This window comes from Dipodomys merriami, unplaced genomic scaffold (assembly GCF_024711535.1).
Source record: "Dipodomys merriami isolate MVZ:Mamm:240054 unplaced genomic scaffold, mDipMer1.0.p SCAF_55, whole genome shotgun sequence".
NCBI lineage: Eukaryota > Metazoa > Chordata > Mammalia > Rodentia > Heteromyidae > Dipodomys > Dipodomys merriami.
Genome location: NW_027206124.1, coordinates 818624 through 846167, shown reverse-complemented (window position 1 = coordinate 846167; position 27544 = coordinate 818624). Strand labels below are relative to the sequence as shown.

The 27544-nt window shown below is 51.3% G+C and overlaps 1 protein-coding gene across 1 annotated transcript in view; it reads left to right on the top strand.

Moving 5' to 3' along the window:
• Myh9 (myosin heavy chain 9) overlaps positions 1-26866 on the top strand; it is a 94266-nt gene extending 67400 nt beyond the window's left edge. Inside the window, exons 15-41 of the mRNA XM_069999423.1 lie at positions 1067-1181; positions 3484-3677; positions 4003-4124; positions 5115-5184; positions 6772-6932; positions 7640-7748; positions 8905-9036; positions 9963-10169; positions 10613-10750; positions 11738-11861; positions 13338-13509; positions 14868-15080; positions 15469-15613; positions 16740-16946; positions 17157-17261; positions 17500-17652; positions 17858-18106; positions 19048-19260; positions 19380-19592; positions 20102-20263; positions 21201-21329; positions 22207-22295; positions 22390-22513; positions 22792-23000; positions 23511-23619; positions 23705-23877; positions 25449-26866. Of these exons, the coding sequence (XP_069855524.1) occupies positions 1067-1181; positions 3484-3677; positions 4003-4124; positions 5115-5184; positions 6772-6932; positions 7640-7748; positions 8905-9036; positions 9963-10169; positions 10613-10750; positions 11738-11861; positions 13338-13509; positions 14868-15080; positions 15469-15613; positions 16740-16946; positions 17157-17261; positions 17500-17652; positions 17858-18106; positions 19048-19260; positions 19380-19592; positions 20102-20263; positions 21201-21329; positions 22207-22295; positions 22390-22513; positions 22792-23000; positions 23511-23619; positions 23705-23877; positions 25449-25566 (4155 nt within the window). The 3' untranslated portion in view covers positions 25567-26866. The remainder of the gene's footprint in view (positions 1-1066; positions 1182-3483; positions 3678-4002; positions 4125-5114; positions 5185-6771; positions 6933-7639; positions 7749-8904; positions 9037-9962; positions 10170-10612; positions 10751-11737; positions 11862-13337; positions 13510-14867; positions 15081-15468; positions 15614-16739; positions 16947-17156; positions 17262-17499; positions 17653-17857; positions 18107-19047; positions 19261-19379; positions 19593-20101; positions 20264-21200; positions 21330-22206; positions 22296-22389; positions 22514-22791; positions 23001-23510; positions 23620-23704; positions 23878-25448) is intronic.
• Positions 26867-27544: the final 678 nt, after the last annotated feature.

Below are 27544 nucleotides of genomic sequence, written 5' to 3'. Positions count from 1 at the left end.
ATCCTGGGGCTTGAACTCAGGACCTGGGCACTGTCTCTGAGTTTTTGTTCTTTCTGTTGTTGTTGTTTTTGGTCGTGGGGCTTGAACTCTGGGCTTGGGCGCTGTCCCTCAGCTCTTCAGCTCAAAGCTAGCACTCTACCACTTGAGCCATAGCACCACTTCTGGTTTTCTGGTGGTTTATTGGAGAAGAGTCTCATGGGTTTCCTGCCTGGGCTGGCTTTGAGCCGTGCTCCTTAGATCTCAGTCTCCTGCGTGGCTAGGATTACAGGCATGAGCCACCAGCACCTGGCTGAGCTTTTGTTCTTAAGACTAATACTCTCCTACTTGAGCCATATATAGCTTCACTTTTGGCTTTTTGGAGGTAAGAGTCTCATGGAGTTTTCTGCCTGGGCTGGTATTGAACCACGATCCTCAAATCTTAGCCTTTTGAGTGAGCCACTGGTGCCTGGCTGGCTCTGGGGCTTTGTTACCTTGCAGCAAACCTGTGTTGATTGCACCTCCTGTGTTGACCCCATGTCCCAGCAGTGTCCATGTTCTGTGCACGTCAGGGCTTCTGTATAATTAGGAAGGAGGCCATGATACTAGCTCTTCTGTTTGTATCATTCTTGGATTTTTCTACAATAAAAATAGGATAGTGTGGGGTTAGAAGCACAGCTCAGTTGGTAGAGTGTTAGCCAGTGAGCAATATACTGAGTTCAAGTGCCAGTCTCAGACTTCTCAAAAAAAAAGGAAAAGAAAATACAATACTATGTTATTAAGACTATGTGTGAAAAATGGCAAGATAGATGTGTGTACTTAAAAGAAAGTGGATGTGTCCTAAGAAGACAGCATGCTGTGAAAGCTGCACTGTTGTCCCTTAGTCTCAGTTGGCTGTCCGTGTTGTTTTTAAGTTATCTGTTCTTCCTTTGGCAGCATGGAGAACATTCTGTCAGTACTCATTGTCTTGGCACTTGCCATTTCCTTCCTGATGATGGAAATCCCCAGGCAGAGGATTGTCCTTGGGTGGGGAGGTTGTGCAAGTTCTTTGTCCCCCCAGCAGCTCATGATCGATCCTCAACTCTTCCAGGTGGATTACAAAGCTGACGAGTGGCTGATGAAGAACATGGACCCCCTGAATGACAACATTGCCACACTTCTCCATCAGTCTTCAGACAAGTTTGTGTCAGAGCTGTGGAAGGATGGTACGCCCTTTGCCTGCCTCCTGTCTCCCTGTGTGGCTAGTCGTCTTCCCACTGCTGCAGTGGGTCCAGACAAATGTGGGGTTTGGACAGAACCCATGTGGGTCTGTCCTCCTTAGCTTTCCCCTATGAAAGGTCTCCCCCAGTGAAAAGGTAGAGGCTGCCCCGAGCTTGCTCCTCCGGAGCAGAGGTTCCTGTGGGTCCTGTGGGCTGCAGACAATGAGGACACCTTCCAGAGGTGGCAATGCCCACGGTGGCTCCAGCCTTGCTGCACAGGTCTCCAGGCCCACGCCTCCTTGTATTCCCCCCCCCCTGGTGTGGGACTTGAGTTCTAGGCCTGGGCGCTGTCCCTGAGCTCTTCAGTTCAAGGCGAGTACTCTACCACTTGAGCCATAGAGCCACTTCCAGTTTTCTGGTGGCTTATTGGAGATAAGACTTTCCTGCCTGTGCTGGCTTTGAACCGCAATCCTCAGATCTTGGCCTCCTGAGGAGCTAGGATTGTAGGTGTGAGCCACCAGCACCCAGCCCTCCTTGCATTTCTGCCTCGATTTCTTGTTAGCTGGTTGTGTTGAAGTTGTACTTTCTTGCTGTTTCTCCCTCTGCCTGGGTCTTGCTTTAACCTCTCTGTTGCAGAGATGCAGAGCACTCAGAGAGCCTATTTCTATCACCGCTTTCCCATTCTCCACCTAGAATCAGGTGACTGGCCACCCGGACTGGGGTCTTATGTGTGTGGTGCACCCAGAACTGTGCAAAAGTGCTTCTGCTGCCTTCTCCCCGCCCTTGGCTCCTCCCGCCTGGCTGTGCCTGTTCTCCTGCAATGCCCTGGGCTCCTGCAGCTGTTCCCGTCACAGGCCTACAGTAGAGAATTTGGCAAATGACAGGCTGTGTTGGCATATTTGGGGCTGTCATGTTATGTGTGAGGGAAAAACAAGATGTTAAAAATTCATCTCTTTAGAGCTCTGTCTGACTGCTTGAGTGGCTACAAGTTTCTCGTGTGAGGCGTCCCACATACTCCCGTGTGCCCGTGCTCCTGAATGGCATCCATGTTGTCCAGCAGCCAGTCAGCCTGGGTCGTGTCAAGTGAGCCAGGGGGAAAGAATACCTTAAAAGGAACAGTGTCGACCTTCTCTTGTAGAGCCCGAGCAGCTTTTACCAGCCACTCACCCACAGGAAGCCTGTGGTGACCAGTAAAATAGCTCCCACAGCAGGCATGGGGTGGACTGCCTTGGAGTCGAACTGACTGGCTTCTGTGCTAAGCAAGTGTCCATCCGTTTTCCAATTAATAAAAGAGATCTGGCCACAGGGGAACAGGAAATAGGCTTTGTGCAGGAATTCTTAACTTTTACATTCAGCCATGGAAGGCTTCGAGTGTAACATCAGCTCTTGCTTAAAACTGATCTCCTGTGGCTGGCCTCTTCAGTTTGTTTGATTTTTGTTTACCTGGGAGGAAGCGGTGGGGGACAAGCATCGTACAGTTATGGCCCCTTCCTTTGGCAGGAGTGTGGAACCTCCGGCCCACGGGCCGGGTCAAGGCTAAGGAAATAATTTTGTACATGAGGGGACAAACGTGTCTTCATCAGCTGTCTTGTAGCCTGGCACTTGAATGATGTTACAAATGTCCAAATGACCCCTAGCAGAGAAAAAGGTTTCCTACCCCTTTAGAGGATGGTTTAGAAGAAGGGGACCTGTGATCTAGGAGACAGTTGAAATACAGGACATTAGGAACCTTTGGGAATATTTAGGGCTAACAGTGGTTCTTTGGGGTCCACTTCTAATGCCACCATGTGTTGCGTTGAGTCCCCAGTTGAGAAGAGGGTGACTGTAGGCAGGGAGCCATCCCCAGTCCTGCTGGCAATGCACAGTGTCTTTGGAACTCCCACTGTCTGGCTTCTAGCCCAGTCCTCTAAGGTTAAAAGTTATCAAGTCTTCTCCACTTGGGACCATGAGATTACTTGTGCTGAGCCAGGTTTTAACACCTCTTCAAAGGCAGTCTCCTGCAAACCTGGAATTCTGTCTTTTCCACAGTACATTGCCAGCTTATGTCTCCTCAGGATTAGGAGCTTCCAGAGCAGGCTAAGGTTGGAAACATAAATGTCAAGTTTGCTTTTTTGGGGTGCTGCTCCCCAAGAGAGACAAGCCTAGGAGCCTTTCTCCCCTGGGTATCCTGCCCAGGTTAGGTCTGCCCCACGCAGGGCCTTGCTAGTCCATACTGTCTCTCCCTCTTTTCTGTCCTGATGTCTGTCTCTGTGCACTATGCCCCTCAGCCAACATTCCCAGGCACTCATGTGCTTTGTGTTCTCCACAGTGGACCGCATCATTGGCCTGGACCAGGTGGCTGGCATGTCTGAGACAGCACTGCCTGGTGCCTTCAAGACGAGGAAGGGCATGTTCCGTACTGTGGGGCAGCTGTACAAGGAGCAGCTGGCCAAGCTGATGGCCACGCTGAGGAACACCAACCCCAACTTTGTCCGCTGCATCATCCCCAACCATGAGAAAAAGGTACAGCCACTCAGTGGCATTGGTGGGACTACTAAGCAGCAGCAGCAGCAATTCCTCTAGCCACAGAGCAGGGCCATGGGGCCTCACTAATCTTACAGGCTGGCTCTGGAGGTGGAGGAGATGTGCCATATATGTAGGATGCCTTTCTTGTTGGTTACACTGTTTGATTGTGCCCTGTCTTGGACTGGATTATTGTACTTGGCTGTCAGAACCTGATGGGTGTAGTGAGTTCCTAGAGCTTTTCCCCCTTTGAGTTCAGAGGGCCCGCCTACCCTACCTTTTCTCATCAGTTCTTGGATGCAGCAGTGTGTACTTTCTTCTCCAGGCTGGCAAACTGGACCCGCACCTGGTGTTGGACCAGCTGCGCTGCAATGGCGTCCTTGAGGGCATCCGCATCTGTCGCCAGGGCTTCCCCAACAGGGTGGTCTTCCAGGAGTTCCGGCAGAGGTGAGCAGGCACAAGGCCCTTTCCCGGGCCAGGCTGTCGGTGTAGTGAGCATTGGTGAGGGGCTGCTCCAGGCAAGGACCTTGGGTAGAGATGTCCCCATCCTTGAAGATCAAGGTCTAACCAACTCTCCAGAGCATCCTTTCCCTGTGCCACCCTTTCTGTAAGAAGAGATAAATGATCCCATCTTAGTCAGTGTGCTAAGCCCTTACTCTTAGTGACTGCCAGGACTTGCTGCTGTGTGTTGTAGCCAGAGAAGCTGTGAAATATGATTCAAAGGATCAGCCAGGCGCATGGCACTGAAGGAACTTCATGGGGGTGGCAGTCATAAACACTGCAGCTTGCAGTGTGTGCAGATGTTAGCAACATTGTCCTGTTTGCCCAGTGCCTGTGTTTAGTGCTGACTGCTGCTACTGTGATCTGATTCTTTATTTCTTGGGCCATCCTGCAGCATCCCAGGGAAGCTGCTAGTGTGGTTGTCCCAGAGCCCCAAATGAGGATTCTGGGCAGTTAGTAGTGAGTTAGCCCAGCCTGAATGCCCACCCTCAATGACTGAAATAGTCCAGTGCAAGTTTCTGTTCATTCTTTTTTTTTTTTTTTTTTTTTTTTTTTTAGATCATGGCTTTTTTTATTTTATTTTACTTTATTTTATTGGGTCCGGTGTGGGGCCTGAATGAACTCTGGGCCTGGGTGCTGTCCCTCAGCTCTTCAGCTCAAGGCTAGCCATCTACCACTTGAGCCACAGTGCCACTTCCGGCTTTTTGCTTTTTGCTCATGTGGTGCTGAAGAATGGAACCCAGGGCCTCAGGCATGCAAAGCAAGCGCTCTACCACTGAGCCACCTTCCCAGCCCCTCTGTTCATTCTTAAATGGTGGTGTTCAGCCTAACGAAAGCAGGGTGGATTTGCCAAGTGTTTTCTTCCATAGGAGACTTGCAGGCCATGCTGTACTGAAGCAAGGGGTAGGATGACCAAATGTATCTTTCCTTCCTCAGATACGAGATCCTCACACCCAACTCCATTCCCAAGGGCTTCATGGATGGGAAGCAGGCGTGCGTGCTTATGGTGAGTCCTGCTGGTGTCTCTCATGGACTCTGGCTTATATTTTCATGGCAGGTGACCATCCTGAGAGGCTGTCGCCCTTTTGATCAGATGTGTTGTGTGGTCCCTGCCAGTGTTTGAGTTCAGACTCTGCTGGATACCCTGGCCATAGCAGACAGGACTTTTAGACGGTCTGTTTTATTTGGGGAAAAGTATCCTGCTGTCTTGCTCATATCTCTTCTGACCTTTGTACCCAGTGAGTGGGTGGACAGCTCCTAGCCAGGGCAGTAGGCCTGGACACTGGCCAACCTAAAGCCTCTGGAGTCTGTATCTTGACTTTTTTTTCCCTTCCTTCCCTCCTTTCTCCAGCCCCCAGTGCAGCATGTATCTGACTTCTGGCTGAATAACTGATAGCCCCATGGTGTTTATTGGCCAAGCCAGGCCTGAATCCTATCCGGCCCCTTTTTCTACTTCTCAGGCATCCTGTCATTCCTGACTTGGCTATGGTAGCAGCCACTGCCTGTTGTCTTAGTGTGCTTAAGCAAGCTTTCTAAAGAATCAGAGGCATGGGCTGGTAGTGTAAGGAGCTGGTAAGGAAAAGACAGGGAAAAAACCCTCAACATGTACAATGTGCAGGAGCCTATGTTGAGTGACTGGGAGATCAGGGAAAGGATGGAAGCCAGGAAATTGGCCCGTTGCTTTCAGATGGGCATCAGCTAGTGCAGGGAGGGTTTGCAGCCTGTGTCTGGACCGCCTTCTCTGCCCAGCCTCAGCCACTTGCTCGTGGGGTGGCCTGTGTGTTCCTCCTGTGGTGTGGAAGGCCTTTGCAGGGAAGATGAGGCATGCTCTCTTTGTGTGGCACAGTGCGATAGACCCATGTTGGCTCCTTCTTTGGTCCAGGGCTTCTCCCTGGACTTCCAGAGCCATTTGTGGGCAAGGATTCCCCCAGTCCTCCTTAAGTACTCTAGGTTCTGCCAATGAGAGCTTGCTCTCAGTCCTTCCTCTCGTAGGCAGGCTGGGGCTGGCAGGTGGTGGCACACGTGCCCTTCCACTAGGGCTCACAAGAGAGTTGTCGCAGTCACTGGAGTGATTCATGTTTATTTGGACATGGTACTGGCAGGGACTTGACTGTGCCAACTTCTTTGCATTCTGGGTTCCACAGCCCTGCTACCATTATTTGCTTTGTGTGTCTTTCCTTGTTTTGCTTTAAGAAAATGTGCTTCCCATTTTACAGCTGGGGAATGTGCCTCATGGTGTCCCCTAGCTAGTGTTAGATCCTGAGACGCAGTGTGGCATGCCCTTTCATCTAAATGTTCGTGGTACCTGGCTGCCTCCTGTGGGAGGGTGGCCCAAGTATACTTCGGTGGAGCATGATTCCGGGGCGCAGAGGCAGGAGATGGAAGAGAAAACCTCAACATTGCCTTCAACCCAGAGGTCCTGTGTTTGTTTCCTCCGAAAGTCGGGCTTGTCACTGTGCTGGAGCCCACCTTCTCCTCTTCTCAGTGTTCCTCAGCCCTGCTCTCTCTCCAGGAGCCCTGAGACTGTTCTCAGCTGTCTCCTCCTGGCGTCCAGAGTGACACCGAGTCAGCAGCATGCTTTCCTCCCATGCAGATCAAAGCCTTGGAGCTTGACAGCAACCTGTACCGCATCGGCCAGAGCAAAGTGTTCTTCCGGGCTGGTGTACTGGCCCACTTGGAGGAGGAGCGGGACCTGAAGATCACCGACGTCATCATAGGCTTCCAGGCTTGCTGCAGAGGCTACCTGGCCAGGAAGTATGTTTGGGGGTCTCCTATACTCCCGTTCTCTCAGGTCCCCCCTGCCTGCCCTCCTGCTGTTGAGCAGCATCTAGCCAGCAGGGGTCAAGGGCCATGGGCTTTTCCTGCTCCGGTGAGATTAGAGGACCTGAAGGGAAGTGGTGACTGCTTGCGTTTGCTGTCCCCAGAGCTTCTGTGCTCTGTGATCCTGTGTCACCCTATGAGGGGGACAGCGCTATTCCCTACCTGTCCCCAAGGAGCCCTGTGTTTCTGAGGAAGAGGTTCCCTTGGGTCCTTAAGGAAGCCAGCCTTCTCACTGCAGGCGTGGCAGCTGCACACAGGTCTGCGTCCTGGCTCCCTATGCCAGGAGTTGTCCCAGTGTGATCTCAGCCCTGGGAAGGGGAGTATAGTTTGTGGTAGAATAAGTGGAACCTCATTTATCCTGAGCCCTGCAGCTAGTGTCTTTGTACAACATCTTCCTCTCCCTATAACAGCTCAGACACAGACCGTATTGGCTGGTAAAGTTAAAGACCCCCCAGGAATGGGTGGGTTAATGGCCAGGATGATAGCATGACACATTGTGCTGAGTAGTCTGTGTTGGTTCATATGAGGCCTTTACCCTGTGAGCAGCTGAGTGGCGGGGAAGCTCTTGTCACCCACTGTTGTGACCAGTGATCTGTGGTCAGGGCCGTCAGGTTGTGACTGTGTCCCTCCCTCCCCCACAGGGCTTTTGCCAAGCGGCAGCAGCAGCTGACAGCCATGAAGGTCCTGCAGCGGAACTGTGCCGCCTACCTCAAGCTGCGCAACTGGCAATGGTGGAGGCTCTTCACAAAGGTGGGTTTCAGGGCTGCAGCTAGGTGCTCCACTGTAGGCCTTGTGGGGGGCTCACTGCCCATTGTGTGAGACATACCTCTAGCTCCCATATGCCCAGCAGCACCCTCCCAGAACGTCCTATCCTGTTGGATCCAGAAGTATATAAGCCAAGGCATTTATCGGATATGAGTAGCCATGGTGGGGCCAGGTTAGCCCAGAACCACTCCCCACATATAAGGATCCATGTATAGTGGCCCACAGTACAGGAGGTATTGTCTCCTGATCCAGCTTCACTCAAAGTAGACTGGCTCTCTCACCACTTTTAGAACTGTTTAGGCTGTTTCTTTTTTTGTTGTGGCTTGAACTCTGGACCTGGGCTCTGTCCTTCAGCTCTTCAGCTCAAGGCAAGCGCTCTACTGCTTGGGCCACAGCACCACTTCCTGTTTTCTGGTGGTATATTGTCTCATGGACTTAAAGTCTCATGGACTTTCCTACCTGGGCTATCTTTGAACAGCGATCCTCAGATCTCAGCCTCCTGAGTAGCTAGGATTATAGGTGTGGGCCACTGGTACCTCGTGGCTATTTTTATTTATAATAGATGGCTTACAGTCATTTAAGAAGCTAACAAGCAGAAAGCATCAAGAAGAAAAAATTCTCCCATAATCCTTTCACTCCAACAAACATAGTAGATTCTGATACTTATTCTTACATTTTTCTCATTCTCAATAAATCTCAGCTCTGTATAATAAAGTATACACATTCTTACATAGCTAAGCTTTGACTTGTATAAACAGTCTCATATTTTGCACTTTGTATTTAGAATTCCTTGTCACTGTCAGTTTTTAGAAGTCCATGTGCTGTTCCCCAGAGGACATACCATAATCATCTGGCTACTTGTCCAGTGACTGGTCTCAATGCCATTCCTAAGTCTTGCTATTAATGACAATGCTGTGTGAACATTGTTGTGTGTACCTGGCAGTGTAGTTAGTGAGTCAGAAGGCAAGCCAGAGGCCTTTCTGACTTCTAGAAAGGTTGTCTTGTTAGGCTTCCTCCCCCAGCCCATCTGGTTGCCCCCCTTGCTTTTGTCCCAGAGTTGAGAACAGCTTTGTTATGGTTGGCAGGAGTAGGCATCTTCTAGTAGAGCTTGACTCCACCTCCTCCACCTCCCCTCTCCTAGGTTAAGCCCCTGCTGCAGGTGAGCCGGCAGGAGGAGGAGATGATGGCGAAAGAGGAAGAGCTGGTGAAGGTGCGGGAGAAGCAGGTGGCTGCCGAGAACAGGCTCACAGAGATGGAGACATTGCAGTCTCAGGTGAGTGTAAGCCAGCGGCAGCAGCTGTTCCTAGTGCTGCCATCTGCTGTCTACCAGTAGGAAAGCAGGTTGGCTGCTTAGGCAGTGGTTCATATTCTGTGGGAAAACTGCAGTCAGAGTCTCAGCAGGGCCTTGGAGGTTTGGGCAGGAGGGAAGCCACTCTGCTCAATATAAATGTTCAAGGACCAACTTCAAGCCCAGCTCACCGTGTCACTCTTAACCCCTTCCTAGGGGTCTTGGTTTGAAGGTCTTAGGGAGGTTTGGGCAGGAGGAAAGCCACTCTGCTCAATATAAATGTTCAAGGACCAACTTCAAGCCCAGCTCACCGTGTCACTCTTAACCCCTTCCTAGGGGTCTTGGTTTGAAGGTCTTAGGGAATGGCAAGGACTGAGGACATATTATCAATGGCTGCCTGGGAGGTTAAGCACTCTCTTATGGAAGCTACTTTTTCTTGTTTGTGCATTCCTTGCCAGCTGTGAGCCTGAGTGCAGAACATCCATCCAGGCTCTGCTTGAGGAATTTACTCACCTGCTTTCCATTACTGTAATAAAATACCTGAGATGAACACCTTAGCAGGAAGGGTTTTGTTTGCGCTTAGGGTTTCAGAGGGTTGTTCCATGGTCACTTGGCCTCATTGTTCCTAGGCCCATGGCAAGGCAGAAGGTCACGGTGTATAGGGCCTAGTAGAGCCACTCACCTCCTGGTGGCTGAGACACAGAAGAGAGGACAGGGACGATGGGACCAAGGTCCCATTGTATCCTTTCTGGGCACGCCACCCAGTGGCCTTCTTCCTCCATCTAGGCCCTGCCTGTCTCCTGAAGTTTCTTCCACCTCCCAGTACTGCCATCTTACTGCCACCAAGCCTTTAGTACCTGGCCAGTGTGAACCATCTCAAAGAACTTAAGTTCTCCATGTGTTCTCTGCAGCTCATGGCAGAGAAGCTGCAACTGCAGGAGCAGCTTCAGGCAGAAACCGAGCTGTGTGCTGAGGCTGAGGAGCTCCGAGCCCGCCTCACTGCCAAGAAGCAGGAGCTGGAGGAGATCTGCCATGACCTGGAGGCCAGAGTGGAGGAGGAGGAGGAGCGCTGCCAGCACCTGCAGGCAGAGAAGAAGAAGATGCAGCAGAATATCCAGGTATCGTATCTCCTGTGGGGAGAGGGGGAGCAGGGTGCTGAGGGGTGGCAGAGTTTAGAGTCTTTGGGGGAAGCAGCAACATGGACAAGCCTGGGGGCACACAGAAACCATCCTCACTGTCCACTTGGCAGGCCTGCAGAGATTTTTCTCCCAACACATGCCCCTCCAGTCTCAGGAGCCCCCCAGGTCTCGAGTGTTGCCCAGTGGAGCATTGAAACCTGTGGACTTCCTCTCTTGTTTTTGCTCTACCAGCCCAAGGCATGGGGGTCCTTGGGCTCTGCCCCCACTGCCTGTTCCACTGATGTAGAGCTGGCTTGGGGAACCCTGTCATTTTGCATCAGTGCTTGCCTCACACTCCCAGTTCACATGCGGGCCCCATGAGTAGAGCTGAGTTGATCATTGTGAAGTGTGCCCATCTTTTCATGGTCTCTCCACCCTGGCAGGAACTTGAGGAGCAGCTGGAGGAAGAGGAGAGTGCCCGGCAAAAGCTACAGCTAGAGAAGGTGACCACCGAGGCCAAGCTGAAGAAGCTGGAGGAGGACCAGATCATCATGGAAGACCAGAACTGCAAACTGGCTAAGGTGGGGAAGGGCAGGTGACCCATCCCTGCCCATCTGTCATCCCCACGCCGTTCCCCCTCCCCCCCCCCCCCACACACATACAACATACACATACACACAGCACTGTGGCTCTGCTTAGCAGGAGTTGCTTCTCCTGTGGTTCCTGTGACCTCTGGCTGCTGAGGTCCTAAATGAGTTTTCTAATGAGTGAGGAACCTAGAGAAAGATTTGCTATTTCCCCATAGTGAAGCTCTTCACCCACTTCTAAGAGTTGGATCTTGGTGGCATAGCATGTGTCAGTCACTGGTGGGAATAGGGCACTTGTGGCTCGGTGCAAGCACTGCCATTCCTGAGGAGGCGATTGTGTCTTCTGTGAATGTCCCTGTAAGTGTCTTTCCCAGTGAGCAAAGCAGGGGAATGTGTTAGAAGAGGAGGATAGAACCAAACAAAACACTGAATTCCCAGAGGGCCAGCAAGGGAGGTGACAGGATGCTTGCCTGACAGCTAATTATGTGGCGGTCAGGAGTGAGATCAAGATGGCTGGTTGGGGAACATGAAAAGAATAAGACCCCAGAGACAGCTGCACAAAGCAGTTGAAGATGCAGCTCTGGCATTGATTGAGGCAACAGAGAAGCTGGCATGGTGACGTAGTAAGTCCTGTATGGCTTCTTCTTATTGGGAAGGGCCAGCTGTTCCTCTACTAGTTGAAACCCAGAAACTGTCTTACCTGAACCTAAAGGGGGCATGTAGGGCCAAGAGGGGCTTGGACATCCACAGTTTTAGTTCCTAGGGAAGCTTATCAAGCTATTTCTGGAGAGCTAATCAACTTTTGAAGTTGTCTATTGATCTAGTAAATACTGATGAACTGGATATAGTGGCTAAGTTTGCTGCTTTTGTCTCCAATTCCAAATATCTGGGCAAGTCATGCTTTGGGAGAGTTTAGGCATCTGTCTTCAGCTGACATTGAACTCTGACCTGCCCCCTGCCTCTGCCCCTCTCTCCCCATAGGAGAAGAAACTGCTAGAAGACAGAATAGCTGAATTCACTTCAAACCTCATGGAAGAGGAGGAGAAATCCAAGAGCCTGGCCAAGCTGAAGAATAAGCATGAGGCAATGATCACGGACCTGGAAGGTGAGGTGTACCAGGAGGAGCAGCCCCGAGGCATCCCTGGCTCACAGAACAGTCCCCCTCCCACCCCGGCACCCCCATCCCCCGACCACCGCTGCCTCAGGACCCCTAGCTGCTAGGCTTTAGGGGACAATGTCTATTGCCACAGGCTGCAGGCTTCCATTGGTGTGGGCTAGACAGGCCCTGCGAGAGCAACATTCATTGTGAAGCTTTGCTTCCTCTGTTGTCAGCCATCACTATTTCAGAAACTTGAGATTTCCCAAGGGAGTTCCAGGTGACTCCTGAACTGACTGGCTCTATCGTCTACCAGCTAGGTCAATTGTCACTTAGTGTTTAATCTCTGAGCCTTAGATATTCTTGCCTCCAAAAGCTCATGGTGATAGAGTATGTGTATATACTGTGAAGCCCACACCACTATGGGAGCTTCCAGCTCAGGCCTGATGACATAGGGTCAGCTGACACGGGGTGCTAGGAGGACTTCTAGTGTGGTGTCATGCCTGGCTCTGCCCACTCCTCCTCATCTGGACAGGATGAGTCAGCTGCCATGGGGAACAGGTTCGGACATAGGGAGGCCTCTTCTTCCACAGATAGCTCCCTCACCCAGGAGGGACTGAAGGTATTGACCATTGAGAGGTCTAGGAGCGGCATGCTTGCTAGTTTAACAGACTTAAGAGGATGCTATTAGTGTTTGTGAATCTTAAGAGCCATCAGAAAACGTGCACTGTGTGGGCATAAGAAAAATCAAGTCACTGTCTGATGAGGTAGGGGCCCTGCATGCCTTGGCCTGGAAGTTCGCTTGGACCCCTTTGGGTGTGTGCTTTGAGAGTCACAGGCACAAATACTCAGTGATGTTGTTCATGGAGAATATGATCAGCACAACTCAAAAACTTACCAGTTACAGAATGGGTAACTCAGTACAATGCCATTCAAGATCAGAGTCCAATGAATGTCTTCAATGACAATGATTAAATCAGGGGTCTCAGCCTCAAGAGCGGGTCTAGGAAGAGAAATCACCCTTATTAAGCACTTTTGAAGGGCTGGGTCCCATTCTTTGTGCTTCTAAGTGGAGCCTCAGTGCAGCCTAACTAAGCAGGTTGTCTCATTATTCATATGAGGTGCCAGAGGGTCAAGTGACGTTCCATGACATCACAGAATTGTGAACCAGACACTGAATCCTGATCTGCTCTCCTGAGTTCTTTTATATAAGGTTAGATTCATGAAGAATGCAGTATAGCCGTAAATGGAAACAGAGGACTAAGAAACAAACTTTGAGGAGCCACCCACCCTGGCAGGAAGAATGGGACATGGCCTTAAGCTCTAACTTGTATCCCTGTAGTCTCCACACTGGGCATGGGTATTGTGAGTAAGGACCCTTGAAACCTTCAATGTCTTTTACAAATGCTCGATATGCAACATAAGTGACTGAAAGTATGAATGAAGCCGGCAGCCACTGAGAGCTCTGTGGTCCCTCCCTGGCAGAGCGCCTCCGCAGGGAGGAGAAGCAGCGGCAGGAACTGGAGAAGACCCGCCGCAAGCTGGAGGGAGACTCCACAGACCTCAGTGACCAGATTGCCGAGCTCCAGGCACAGATAGCCGAGCTCAAGATGCAGCTGGCCAAGAAGGAGGAGGAGCTGCAGGCTGCTCTGGCCAGGTGAGATCCTGGCCACTTCCCAGTGCCAGTGCTTGCAGCTAGCTTCCTGCTGTTCTCAGTGTACCAGCAAGCCACGAGCAAGCTTTCTGCTGTCTTACAAGAGCCAGATCACAGCAGAACACTTCCTGTTTGTTAACACAGTATGATGTCGCATGTCTTTGTCTTTTGTTTGTATTCCTAAAAGTTATCCAGAGCCAGGCACCAGTGGCTCACGCCACTGGTGTAATTGTACCTACTGAGGAGGCTGAGATCTGAGGATCGTGGTTTGAAGCCATTTCTATTTTAGCACCCAAAAAGCCGGAGTTAGAGCTGTGGCTCAAGTGGTAGAGCATTAGCCTTGAGCACAGAAGCTCAGGGGCAGTGCCCAGGCCCTGAGTTCAAGTCCCAGGACCAGCATAAAAAAGTTATTCACAACTTGGTCACCAACCTCAGTTTTCTTCTCCTTTTCCTTTCCTTTTAAAATTTATTCATTGTAGGTATAATATTTACCTATTTAATTTTTTAAATTGTTATTATAAAGGCCAAGTACAGAGGGATTACAGTGACATAAGTCAAGTAAAGAGTATGTTTCTTTTTGGACAGTGTCACCCTTGCCCTCACTCGATCCTAGTTTATAAAATTTATTTTTAAAATAGACCTTTTAAAAACAGCATAATTTAAATTCACAAGATTGAAGGCACAGGGTTTGCCCCTGGACCTTAGCCTCCTCTGAAGTGGTCCATTTGATACAATTGATGATTAACCCTGAGCCCCTTATTATTAATCATCTAAATCAGGAGGACATCTTCATAGACTGTAATATCTTGTTTCCTTTTTATTATTTTCTTATTGAGCATTTGAATTTATCTTGTATCATTTTTGCCTTACTGTAGTTTGAACTTGGTGCCTCACACTTTCTTGTCTGGCACTCTCTCCTTGAACTGTACCTCCAGCCCTGTTTTTTGTTTTTTTTTCTGGTTATTTTGGAGATAGAATTTCATGTACTTTCCTTATGGCTATCAACCTCCTAAGTAGCTAGTATTACAGACATAGCTGCTGGCACTTGGCTAAACATTTAAAATAACATTTAAAGTTATGAGTCTCAATTTGGAAAAAGAAGTAATTGCTACTTTGCGATTCTTTTTTTTTTTTTTTTACTTTGCGATTCTTAAAGTAGTAATTTGCTCTTAATTTTCTCTTCTAGTGTAGTATTTGCTCTTAAATCTTCTCTCAGGTGTTCATTTTTCTGAAACGGATCCTAAGTGCAATGCTTATGACTACCAAATGCAGCTTTGGCTGCACTTCCCTAAGCCTCCTCTGTATACTCTGTTGCTTGAAGGTGAAAATATTTTCATACTATTGGTATTGGTCTCTGGCAGAGTGGAAGAAGAAGCTGCCCAGAAGAATATTGCCCTCAAGAAGATTCGGGAACTGGAATCCCAGATTTCTGAACTCCAGGAAGATCTAGAATCTGAGCGAGCTTCTAGGAACAAGGCCGAGAAACTGAAGCGGGATCTTGGAGAAGAGCTGGAGGCCCTGAAAACTGAGCTGGAGGACACTCTGGACTCCACAGCTGCCCAGCAGGAGTTGAGGTGTGCCCTGGGGCTGACCGGCTGAGTCACCAAGGATGGAGGGAGGACATGTCGTAGGGAATCCCTAGACGGGGTCAAACACCGCTAGATGGGGAACAGACACATGGCTGCCTCAGAGAATGTGGACGTTGTGGCTCCTCAGCACCTTCTGTTGAAGAACCCAGTTCCATGTCTGGGGTGAGACACTTGGGCTGTATGGCTGCAAGGACATAGAGGATTTAATAAGTCTCTGCCTGCTTGGGCTACAGGGCCCGAGGAAGGAGGTAGTGGTAGAGAAGCTGTCTATGCCTTTGCCAGGCTTCTTGGTGGTCAGCACAGAACCCAGGGTCCGGGGTCAGTGTCGCTCCAGGGTCCTCAGCCTCCATTCCGAAGACATTTCTCTGCCTAGGTCCAAACGCGAGCAGGAAGTGAACATCCTGAAGAAGACCCTTGAGGAAGAGGCAAAGACCCATGAGGCCCAGATACAGGAGATGAGGCAGAAGCACTCGCAGGCCGTGGAGGAGCTGGCTGAGCAGCTGGAGCAGACAAAGCGGGTAAGTTCCCCAGTGTCGGGAGTTGGGCTGCTTCTGCCCTGGGGGCCTGGCAGTGACTGACCCCCAGTCTGGACCTTGCTGCCTCTAATCTAAGCCTGCAAAACAGCACTCCAGCTGGTAGCTAGAGAAACCTGTGCAAATAAGTACCCTCATGCCACCGTTTCCTGTCTGTAAAGAAAAATGATAGGTTGACTCATCTGATTCTGTGAACTTGACTTGATGTTGCATGTAAAGCATTTAGATAATAAGGCCTTCATAAGTCATTGTTGCTGAAATACTGTTATCTGTTCGTCAGTCTGCCAGAATAGAAAGCTTCCAGGAACTGAGCTGACCCAGAACTGTCAGAGGGCCTTAGTGGGTCCCTTTGCTGATGTAGGAGGGTTCTCTTGAACACTCATAGCTTGTCGTCAGCTGGCATCTTACTGAAAATGCAGGCAGGACTGTCTGTCCCTCCAGCTGGCCTCTTGGCCAGACAGTGTGGCTGGACAGCATCTTTACAGGACAGCTTCTGCCTGCTGGCCTCGGGCTCACCGTCACTGTTGGTGGCCTCTTAGAGCCCTCAAGGGTTCTTGCATGTGGCGCCTGTAAAACGTGTAGAAACATACCCTGTCCATTTGTCTCCCTGTGGCCTTTGCCCATGCAGTGTATAGAGTCCGGCCTGTTCCTTAGTGTTCCTGTCACCCAGAGTGGCTTTGTTTGCAGTCTCTCAGCATCCATCTTCACTGTCTTGGGGTCTAGCTTACTCTGGAACTAGCTCTAGCTAAGCTCATTTGGTGTAGAAGGATTGTTGCATATATTTTGTAGGATCCACTTCCATATTCTTTTAAATAATGTTCTGTTAGAATTGCACTTGTCTTTAAATATTGCTAAACTCGGACCATTACAACAGTACATCATACTAAAATATTCCTTCCATCCAGGGAGGGAGGTTGGGCTGGATTATTCCTGAAGATAGGAGGATTTATCTCTCACCTCCCTCAGAGAGAGACAAGTGCCTTACTCAATTGTTGCTTTTGCTGTAAGGCAGTATTTCTGGAGCTGGGGTGGGACTCTTCCACCGTGGTTAGGGAGACTAGGTGCATACCAGGGTCCAGATGCCCACTTACCTTCCTGCTGCCTCCCCCAGGCGAAAGCCACCGTTGAGAAGGCAAAGCAGACCCTGGAGAGCGAGCGGGGAGAGTTGGCCAACGAAGTGAAGGCCCTGCTGCAGGGCAAGGGTGACTCGGAGCACAAGCGCAAGAAGGTGGAGGCCCAGCTGCAGGAGCTGCAGGTCAAGTTCAACGAGGGAGAGCGCGTGCGCACGGAGCTGGCCGACAAGGTCACCAAGCTGCAGGTGAGGCTACTGCTGGAGCCCCGGCCTAGACATGGGGGTCTCACCACAAACTGAGTCATGGCCCAGATCCAGGTGTGTTACCCCACGCCATCCCCCGATGCTAGCTCCTCAGCTCAGCTCTTGTGGTTCGGCTTGTGACTCAGGACCAGTCTGTGACAGCAGTAATGGCTGGGCTCACGATCCTTGCTGCTCCCTTCCTTCCCCATGCAGGTTGAACTGGACAATGTGACCGGACTCCTCAACCAGTCTGACAGCAAGTCCAGCAAGCTCACTAAGGACTTCTCTGCACTGGAGTCCCAGCTGCAGGACACTCAGGTAAGGACGGTGAAGTTGCTCCTCCTAGGAGGGCCCGTGGCAGTCCCACTAGGCCTTAGCTGACAAATATCTGGGCCTCCATCGTACAGTGCATCTCTCCATCCATCCCACTCCTACCTCTCCCAAGATCCTCCCAGCTCCCACTAGTCTATATGTGACTGTCCACTGAGCCAGGGCTGCGGCTCTAAGGTCTGGCCCTGCTCTCCTGAGCATTGCACTGCATCCTTGTCTGGAGTAGGAGCTGCTGCAGGAGGAGACCCGGCAGAAGCTGAGTCTGAGCACCAAGCTGAAGCAGATGGAGGATGAGAAGAACTCCTTCAAGGAGCAGCTAGAGGAGGAGGAAGAAGCCAAGCACAACCTGGAAAAGCAGATTGCCACCCTCCATGCCCAGGTATGATGCCCTCTGCACAGAAGCATTTTCTTGTTCTTGTGTGGAAGAGGGAAGCTGTATGTATATCTGTGTGTGTGTGTCTGTCTGAGTTTGTGTATGATTTGTCCATAACAGAGGAGTTGCCTCCATAGTCCCCCATCACGTGTAGCAAGCCAGCCCCGCATGTCCAGCGTACAGTGTGTCCTTATTCCCTGCTCCTACCTAGGTGACTGACATGAAGAAGAGGATGGAGGATGGTGTGGGGTGCCTGGAAACTGCAGAGGAAGCTAAACGGAAGCTTCAGAAGGACCTGGAAGGTCTGAGCCAGCGGCACGAGGAGAAGGTGGCCGCCTATGACAAGTTGGAGAAGACCAAGACACGGCTGCAGCAGGAGCTGGACGACCTGCTTGTGGACCTGGACCACCAACGACAGAGTGTGTCTAACCTGGAGAAGAAGCAGAAGAAGTTTGACCAGGTTGGTGCCTCAGCTCAGCCTCTTCACCACCCTCCTCCCAGCACCCCGGCTTAGGACAGAGGCTGCAGTGACACCAGCAAAGCCTGCCAGGAAGCTCCGTGGGGTGGAGGCGCATGTATGTGGCCCTCAGTCTCCAGCTTGCTAGGGGCCTGGGAAGAAAGCGACAGAAGGAGGGTGCTTCATGTGATGGTTGTAGAAGTGGGTTTTGTGTTTTTTGCATGCATCCAGCTCTGTCCCTCGTTCCAACTATCTGAGGCAGTTAAGGAAATACAGACTCTACTGGCAGACAGAGTAATACAGTAAGAAATTCAGTAATTGGCAAGTGACTGTCAAATCCTGCACAGCACCTTTTTGTAGATAAGGTTTTTTGAATTCAGTCATACTCGTTCACTTGCATGTGCCTCTGGTATTCTGTGCTGTAGTAGCCTTGCTGAGTGATTGCTAAAGACTGTATTATCTATAAGCACCAAGCAACATACTCTCTGGCCCTTTATGGAAAAGGTTCCCACCCCAAAGAGTAGTGAGAAGTGGGGCAAAGCAAGTAGAAAGTAGGAGAGTAGTATAGAGCCAGCATGGTCCATGCGACAAGCAGACCCATAAGGGTGGAAGCCATCCTTGGAGGAAGACTGCACACAGGATTCAGACTCCTAAGCAGTGCTTTTATGAAGAAGGATTAACTGTTGATTATCCTGGAGAACCAGAGTGTTTCCAGGTTCTCTGAGTGTTTGGGTATGCTTGTTTCCTGAGTTCTCAAAGGGGCATTGTATAACATAAAGGATTGTTACCAATCAGTGATAAAAATTAAACTGATGCTCAAACATAATGGCCAAGCAATGCCTTTGTCTGGCTGGAGACACTGGACGGTGCAGCTCTGGGTCTGCTTGTCTTGGTGCTTGTGGTAGTTCTCAGTCTTCACCCCATGGTACCCTCCTCTTTCCCAGCTCCTGGCCGAGGAGAAGACCATCTCTGCCAAGTATGCAGAGGAGCGTGACCGGGCTGAGGCAGAGGCCCGAGAGAAGGAGACTAAGGCACTGTCTTTGGCCCGGGCTCTGGAGGAGGCCATGGAGCAGAAGGCAGAGCTGGAGCGGCTCAACAAGCAGTTCCGCACAGAGATGGAGGATCTCATGAGCTCCAAGGATGACGTGGGCAAGAGCGTGAGTGCTGGGCCTGTGGCATGCCTCGAGAAGACCTTGAGTGTGGATATCATGTGGGAGTGTGTGTGCAATCAGTCCAGAGCCTCAGGTGTCTGGCTGACTCAGGCTCTCGGGTGCAGGTCCATGAGCTGGAGAAATCCAAGAGAGCCCTGGAGCAGCAGGTGGAGGAGATGAAGACCCAGCTTGAGGAACTGGAGGACGAGCTGCAGGCCACAGAGGATGCCAAACTGCGGCTGGAAGTGAACCTGCAGGCCATGAAGGCCCAGTTTGAGCGGGATTTGCAGGGCCGCGATGAGCAGAGCGAGGAAAAGAAGAAGCAGCTGGTCAGACAGGTGTGTATGTCCTGTCCCTCTCACAGTCCTCCTATCCCATTCAGTTTCTTTTTTTTTTTCTTTCTTTTTTTTTGAGGGGGGGGTGTCCAGTCGTGGGGCCTGAACTCCGGTCCTGGGCGCTGTCCCAAGGCTAGCGCTCTACCACTTGAGCCACAGCGCCACTTCCGGCTTTTTTCTTTTTGCTTATGTGGTGCTGAGGAATCAAACCCAGGGCCTCATGCATGCAAGGCAAGCACTCTACCACTGAGCCAACTTCCCAGCCCCCGCATTGAGTTTCTAACAGAACTCTTTCCTTGCTCCACCCAGGTTGTGTAGGCTCCTGGATTCCCTTCAGTGCCTTTGCTTTCCAGTCTTCCCCTTCCTACCTCAGGGCCCAGTGACTCATTCTGGGTTTTGATAGTAATTCTCAATGGCCTTGGAGGCTTCATGGTCCCACAGGGCCGACCTGAGCTCATGGCTGAAGTGAGCTCCACATGTGGCCAGCCTCTGGACCTGTCACTGTTCCCCAGGTGCGGGAGATGGAGGCCGAGCTGGAGGATGAGAAGAAGCAGCGCTCCATGGCAGTGGCCGCTCGGAAGAAGCTGGAGATGGACTTGAAGGATCTAGAGGCTCATATCGACACAGCCAACAAGAACCGGGAAGAAGCCATCAAGCAACTGCGGAAGCTGCAGGTGAGGCCAGGCTGGGCCAGTCAGGGCTCAGTACTGAGGCCGCTGGCTGGACACTGGGGAGACCGCTGAAGGCTGGGGATTCTGGCCTTTCCTGCCTGAGCAAGGTCACAGGTGCTTGTAGCCCATCTCACAAATGGAAACTAGAAGCATGAAAATAGTCCAAAAGCAAAACTCAAGTGAGATCAGTAACGGAATATAGTAGACAAAGTACAAGTGGAGACTTGCAGAAGGGTCATGGGAGGTCAGTTAATCAGACTTGTTGAAGACCCTGAGTGCTGACCTAGTGCAGGGCAGGAAGACGGTCTGACCTGGTGCAGACCAGAGTGCGGGGCATGTATGTGGGGAATTTTCATCTCACCAATAATTAGAGTGCAAAACAACTCTTGAGTTGCCTGGTATGACAACCAAAAGAATACATTTAAAATCCACTGTTGGTGAGACTGGGACACAGATCCTGTGATCGCCAGTATGATCTGACTGTGTGCCAGGACCACACCCATGGGGTTGTGGGAGTGATTTGTAGAAGAGTTTTAAAAAATGCTATTTGACAGAGCAGGAGAATGACAGTGAAACATATTTCTGCCTTGTAACTGGGCACACTTGGGTGCCAGCTCTGAGTCATGGGTGTACATTGGGTGGTGCTCAAGCACCAGACCCAAGTCAACAAAGTTACAGGACGTAAGATGGGACTGCAGCTCGGGCTAGTACACAGTAAGGCACCGCTGTGGGAAGCAGCAGGCTTTGTGTATCCCAACACCTAGCAAAGGATCCTAGCAAGCAAAGGCATGTGAAGTTGATGAGGGGTGTAGTGCTATTTTTTCCTTAGATAATCTTCTCTCTTACAGTTAGTTGGTTAATTGAACATGGTCCCTGTAAGAAATGTAGGGCTGAGCAGGCAGACTGAGGGGGGTCACATCAATCTCTCCTCCCCTCCCAGGCCCAGATGAAGGACTGCATGAGGGAGCTTGAGGACACCCGGGCCTCTCGTGAGGAGATCCTGGCGCAGGCCAAGGAGAATGAGAAGAAACTCAAGAGCATGGAGGCCGAGATGATGCAGCTGCAGGAGGTGGGCTGGCCCTGAGGGGACATGTGCGGTGACTGCCGTCTGGCCTGCAGAGGGCAGCCCAGCATCTTCACTTGCCAGCCAGCTAGCAGGGAGGGGGAAGGGAGGACTGGAAACAGACTGAGAAAATTATAGGATGAGCTTGGTGTGGTCCCTGTTTTATAGAAGGGTTCCCGACTAGAGCCAACCTTCCTGGTGTGGTATTCAGTGGTGTGATGTGCTGTGTGTGTATGGCTTGGTGAGTCAGAACAGAGAGGAAAGGAGGAGAGGCTAGAGACAAGATACAGCTCTTTAACTGGGTCTTGCCTCCTAAGTGAAATGGTGTCCATTTGGTCCTGTAACCTTGTACAGTCTGAGGCTTGGTGCTGATCACCCCCTCCTGCTGTGGATTGTGTCTGGCAAGAGGGACTTGAATGTCCCCTTGGCTGCTGTGTTGTTCACACATGCGTGCACCATGCCCAGAGGGCGTCCTGCAGTGTGCCGTTACTGACTCCACTTTGCTCATTTTTATAGCCAGTCTCCTCTGTTCTCCTGCCATAGCCTGGGGTGATCTCACCCTCCACTGTCACATGTGCCCATCCTCACATCTGTCTCATCCCCTCCCAACCTCTGGGTTACCCAGCATGCTCAGGACCAGCACTGAGTACGTGTCCACGTGGCCTCCCCTGCTAGACCACACTCTTTATTTTTATCCTGGGCACCTGGCTCTATTCCCAGCACTTTACATGTAGGAGTTTTGTGAACACATAGTGTTAAGCTAGTTCCTCAGAGAGAGGAGCCTGCCCTGCAGGAGAGGAAAGGAGAGTGCCGGGAGCTCTGGGAGGGTATGTGTTGAAGGCTTTGGTGTCATTGGATGGTCACACTCTGGTCCTTGTGATAGGAACTGGCAGCTGCCGAGCGTGCCAAGCGCCAGGCCCAGCAGGAGCGGGATGAGCTGGCTGACGAGATTGCCAACAGCAGTGGCAAAGGGTGAGCCAGGGGAGATTGGCACAGATTGAGAAGAGAGGCCGGGAGGGTGTCCCCCATGCTGCCCACAGGCCCTCACTTCCCTTGCCCTCCACAGAGCGTTGGCGGTAGAGGAGAAACGGCGGCTAGAGGCCCGCATTGCCCAGCTGGAGGAGGAGCTGGAGGAGGAGCAGGGCAACACAGAGCTGCTCAACGACCGTCTGAAGAAGGCCAACCTGCAGGTGGGTGCCGGGACTACCAGCCATCCGCCATCACTGGGCTCTGAGCTCCCTGTGAGGAGGGCGGTGGCAGCTGGCAGAGCTTCCAGTTTGAGCCCCAGACTGCTCCTGGGAAATGTCCCAGTACCTGGGTCTCCTTGTGATTTCTCTGTTGGGTATCAGGAAGTGTGTGGATTCTGTTCATGTGTAGTTCCCTTCCTGGGAGCGCTGAGATCTTGGACCACAGGGCCTGGGATCCTGGGGCCTGCCTTCCTTGGGTTCACTGGCTCTCTTTCCTGCAGATCGACCAGATCAACACCGACCTGAACCTGGAGCGCAGCCATGCCCAAAAGAACGAGAATGCAAGGCAACAGCTGGAGCGTCAGAACAAGGAGCTCAAGGTCAAGCTGCAAGAGATGGAGAGCACTGTCAAGTCCAAGTACAAGGCGTCCATCACTGCCCTCGAGGCCAAGATCGCACAGCTGGAAGAGCAGCTGGACAATGAGACCAAGTACGTGTGCACCTTTCACCCCACAGCAAGCAGGTGCACAGTGGCTTGTGTGCTCCTGAGAATAATCACAGGTTGAATTGGAACCATCTGTCTCCTTAGGTCCCAAAGGCCATCTTCTTTCAGGGTTCTCTTTCTTTTCTCCCAGGGCCCATATATTAAGGCTCCTTTGGCATTTGTCCTTGAGTGTTGAAGTAGATGAGTGTGGGGTCTCGCCCTCTGAGCAGTTGTCTGTGGGCTCAGCAAGACTGAAGCCTCTTTGGAGATAATGGGAGATCACATAGTGCTCCAAGCCTCAGTGTCTCTATTTCTAGGCCACTTGTGCCCCCTTTGAATATGTATCCTAAGACCCAAGCACCTAGTAGGTCTCCAGGAAAGATGGGCACCTTAGCAAGGGCCTCTTGGGGGATAGATGCCAGTGGGGCTCAGGAAGGTCCAGGAGTGGTATTTACCCTCCTCCATTGGGTCTGGTGGAAAAGGTCCCTGCTGAGCCACCGTGTCCATCTCCTACAGGGAGCGCCAGGCAGCCTCCAAGCAGGTGCGTCGGGCGGAGAAGAGGCTAAAGGACGTGTTGCTGCAGGTGGATGATGAACGGAGGAACGCAGAGCAGTACAAGGACCAGGTTTGTGCCCGGGCAGAGCCCTGTGGCTGGGAGGGCCACGCGCCCAAGGCCCCTAACCAGGGCCACTGCCCACGTGTCCCCACAGGCTGACAAGGCATCCACCCGGCTGAAGCAGCTCAAGCGGCAGCTGGAGGAGGCAGAGGAGGAGGCCCAGAGGGCCAATGCCTCTCGCCGGAAGCTGCAGCGTGAGCTGGAGGATGCCACTGAGACTGCCGATGCCATGAACCGAGAGGTCAGCTCCCTGAAGAACAAGTTGAGGTGAGCCCCCAGACCCTGCCTCTTTCTCCTTTCCGAAGCTAGTTTGTTCTGAGGAATGTCGTGGTCTGAGGGGCACCATCTCCCTCCTTATTTACTTGGTCCTGTTTTTCACAAGGTGTAGTGGTGTGAAGTAACAGAATAAGAAGGTACCTATCACAGAGTGACCCATCTGGTCCCTTCATGGGCCTCTTGCCTCTGGGGTGTTGGGAATACACCAGAAACTGGGAATTCCTAGCCTGTTTTTTTTTTGGGGGGGGGGGGTTCCAGTCATGGGCCTGAACTCTGGCCTGGGCACTGTCCCTCAGCTCTTCAGCTCAAGGCTAGCGCTCTACCACTTGAGCCACAGCACCACTTCTGGCTTTTTTCTTTTTGCTTATGTGGTGCTGAGGAATTGAACCCAGGGCCTCATGCATGCAAGGCAAGCGCTCTACCACTGAGCCACCTTCCCAGCCCATCTAGCCTGTTTTACAAGTCATTCATCCTGTGGTGGGATTCTTGGACTAGAAGTTGCCAGAGGCTACTTGGTCTGAATCCCTGCACATGTTAGATACCTAGGAAATAACCTGTGGAGTGAAAGCTAGTATCACCATACTGTACCTGTGAACCTTAGGCCCATGTACAGTCCTCAGGAGGACTTCATTCAAAAGTATCAAGTGAGCTGGGTGTGGTGATTTCACTTCTGTAGTCCCAACACTTCAGTGGTAAGAAGAAGGAGGACGACAAGTTCAAGTCTAGCCTGACCTACATAGTGAGGTGTCCTGTCTTAGAAAACAATCTAAAAGCTGGGTACCTGTTATCCTAGCTACTCAGGAAGCTGAGTTTGAAGCCAACCCAGGCAGGAAAGTCCATATGACTCTTATCTCCATTAAACTAACCAAAAAAAGCTGGAAGTGGAGCTGTGATTCAGTTGGTAGAACCTTAAGCAAAAGAAGCTCAGCAACAGCACCCAGGCCCTGAGTTCAAGCTTGGGACAGAAACAAAAACAAAAACAATAGTGTTTTGTGTTATAGCTGAGGTCTTACCTGAGATTCACATATTTTTTTTCCCTCCTATCAAGAAGGATCTATCTATCTATCTATCTGTCTATCTATCTATCTATCTGTCTATCTATTTATTTATCTATCTATCTGTCTTTTAAAGCATAAAAGCAACAAGGTTAGACTTTAGTGTTTCATGTCTGTTTTCTTCTATATGTTCAGAAAATGGCATGTTCCTTCTCTCTTGGTCCACCTAGGTTGGTTGTTTGGTTGGTTTTATATTCTGGGGATAGAGCCCCGATTTTTTTCTTGCATGTACTGGTCAGGCCATGCCCAGTCCTCTGTTTTTAGTCAGACCAGCTTTCCTGACTCCATCTTGCCCCACTGCTGTGCATTAAGATGGTCAAAGGTTGGCTTTGCATACCAGCTTCTAGTCCTCCTGTGGACCTGCGTGGGGGGCTCCTGAGCCCCGTATCACTTCTCCCTGGCAGAGCGAGTTGGTGCAGGTTTCCATCTAAAGATTGCCTTGTAATGTGTGCATGCGCTGCTGCCCTCCTTCCACTGGACTCTCTGACGCTCTGCCTCTGCCCCCAGGCGTGGCGACTTGCCCTTTGTTGTGCCTCGACGGCTGGCCAGGAAAGGCACTGGTGACTGCTCGGACGAGGAGGTGGACGGCAAAGCAGATGGGGCTGAGGCAAAGCCTGCTGAGTAGGCCAATTCTCCTCCTGTTGCCCAAGATGGACGGACAGATGTCTCCACCTCCCCTTCCCCCCTCCACCCCCTGGTACCTTCACCTCCCCTCCCCCAGGCCTTGTCCAGGCATAGGCTTCCCTACACAGCCCCGCAGCTCCCTTCCTACCCTCCAAAAATCTGATACCAAAGAGTCTGGGCCAGGCCCAGGGAAAGAGTGACCAGTAGGTCTCACCCCTCTGTCTGAACGCACAGGTGGTGGGCAAGGAGGGCGGCCACCGGGGCGGGCACAAGAGTTTTCTATGAATCTATTTTTCTTCAGACTAAGGAGTTTTCATAGCCCAACCCCCCTGAAGTTGTCACCTTCCCCCACCTCTGCCATCAGCTCCCCCCTCCTCCTCCCTCCTCTGCTGTCGGCAATCACACATGGTGACCTCACACCCCTGGCCCTGAGTGGTCAGGAAGGAGCAGGCCCAGGACTCCACCTCTGTGCAGGGCACAGAAGGCTGGGGGCAAGCAGGAAGGGCGCTCACTGCCTCTGTGCTGTGCTGTGCAGTGCAGCGCCGTGCCTCTGCCCTTCCCGATTCTAGAACGTCTCAAGTGCAATGCCTCCCGCTTGCCAGCCTGCCCTGCCACAGCAAGGCTTCGAGGCCACGCTGATAGGCCAACAGGGCCTCTCCCAATACTCTTGGGGACCAAATATATTTAATGGTTAAGGGACTTGTCCCAAGTCTAGCAGCCAGAGCATCAGAGGGCTGGTGGCCCTCCATGCGATCTTGTGCCTCTTCCAGGACAGGGCCCAGGGCATCTGATCTGCAGCCTATCTCAGTGCGGTTTAAAACCTGTCATGAGCACCGATAACTTTTGAGGAAAAACAAAGTTTTCTTTTCTTCCCTCTTGTAATAAATGATGCATTTCTGAGTCTCTATCACTGCCTTTCCTTTGGAACATGTTAGAAGAGTGGTTGTCCTACACTGGTGCACACTGGTTCTGAATTGACTTCTGTTCCTAACTGTTTTGTATATGCTGCATTTAGACTTACTCCTGGCAAGAAGGCATTTTTTTTTTTTTTTTTTTTTTTTTTTTACAAAAAACAGAAACAAACTCAGCAAATCCTGAGCTATATAAAAGCTGCACGCCTAAAGAGCTCTGAATTCAGGTCTCAGTTGCTGTCACGAAGGAGCGCATGGACCTCCCACCTGCCCCCTTTTTATATAAGAAAGTGCCTTAGCGTGTGCTGCAGCTGTCACCACTACATAAGCTGGTTTACAGATGTTTCCACTGAGCGTCACAATAAACAGTACTATGTGTTAGGAACTGGATCCGTGTCTGTGTCCATCTGCCGCGCCACACACCCCGGGGGACTTGAACTTTATTTTCTGTATCAGAGTTTGAATGGTGAGGGCTGAGTCATTGCCCTGAAGTCCCCAGGGCTCTCGGCCCCCACTCCATGCTGGCCAGGACGGGGAGGTGTCTAGATGGGGTGGTCATAACCTCTCCTTCCCCACGCAGGATCATCTTAGGATATGGAACTGATAGAAGTAGGGAAGGCTTCATTTCTGGAAAGGCAGCAGCACCAAGGGACAGCAGTAAGACTTAAAGGAGGAGGCTCTGTGCACACAGCTCTTTGTTCACTAAATGTCAGCACGGTGGTGGATGGAGCCCAGTGAGGAGAAGCAGGGTAAACATTAAGTATATGTGTCTTGAAGCCACAAGTCTGTGTTTCTTTCCTCTTTCCCCCTCTGCATCATTTGAGTCTTTCTGACATGAGCCTTCATCCCTGGTATTTTCAGATTTCGGTACTGGACTGGGTGTCCACATTGGCCCCTCAGGAGTTGGCAGTGCCCAGAGCTGCCTGACTGCCTCCCCCTCCATGCAGAAGCTGGGGAGCCCTAACAAAACCCAAGGTCCGGAGTCCTCGCCTGTCACCGCTGTCCTGCTCCCTCGCCGTCCTCCGATGGTCATAGCTTCCTCCTGTGGATCTCTCCTGTCTTCTAGGC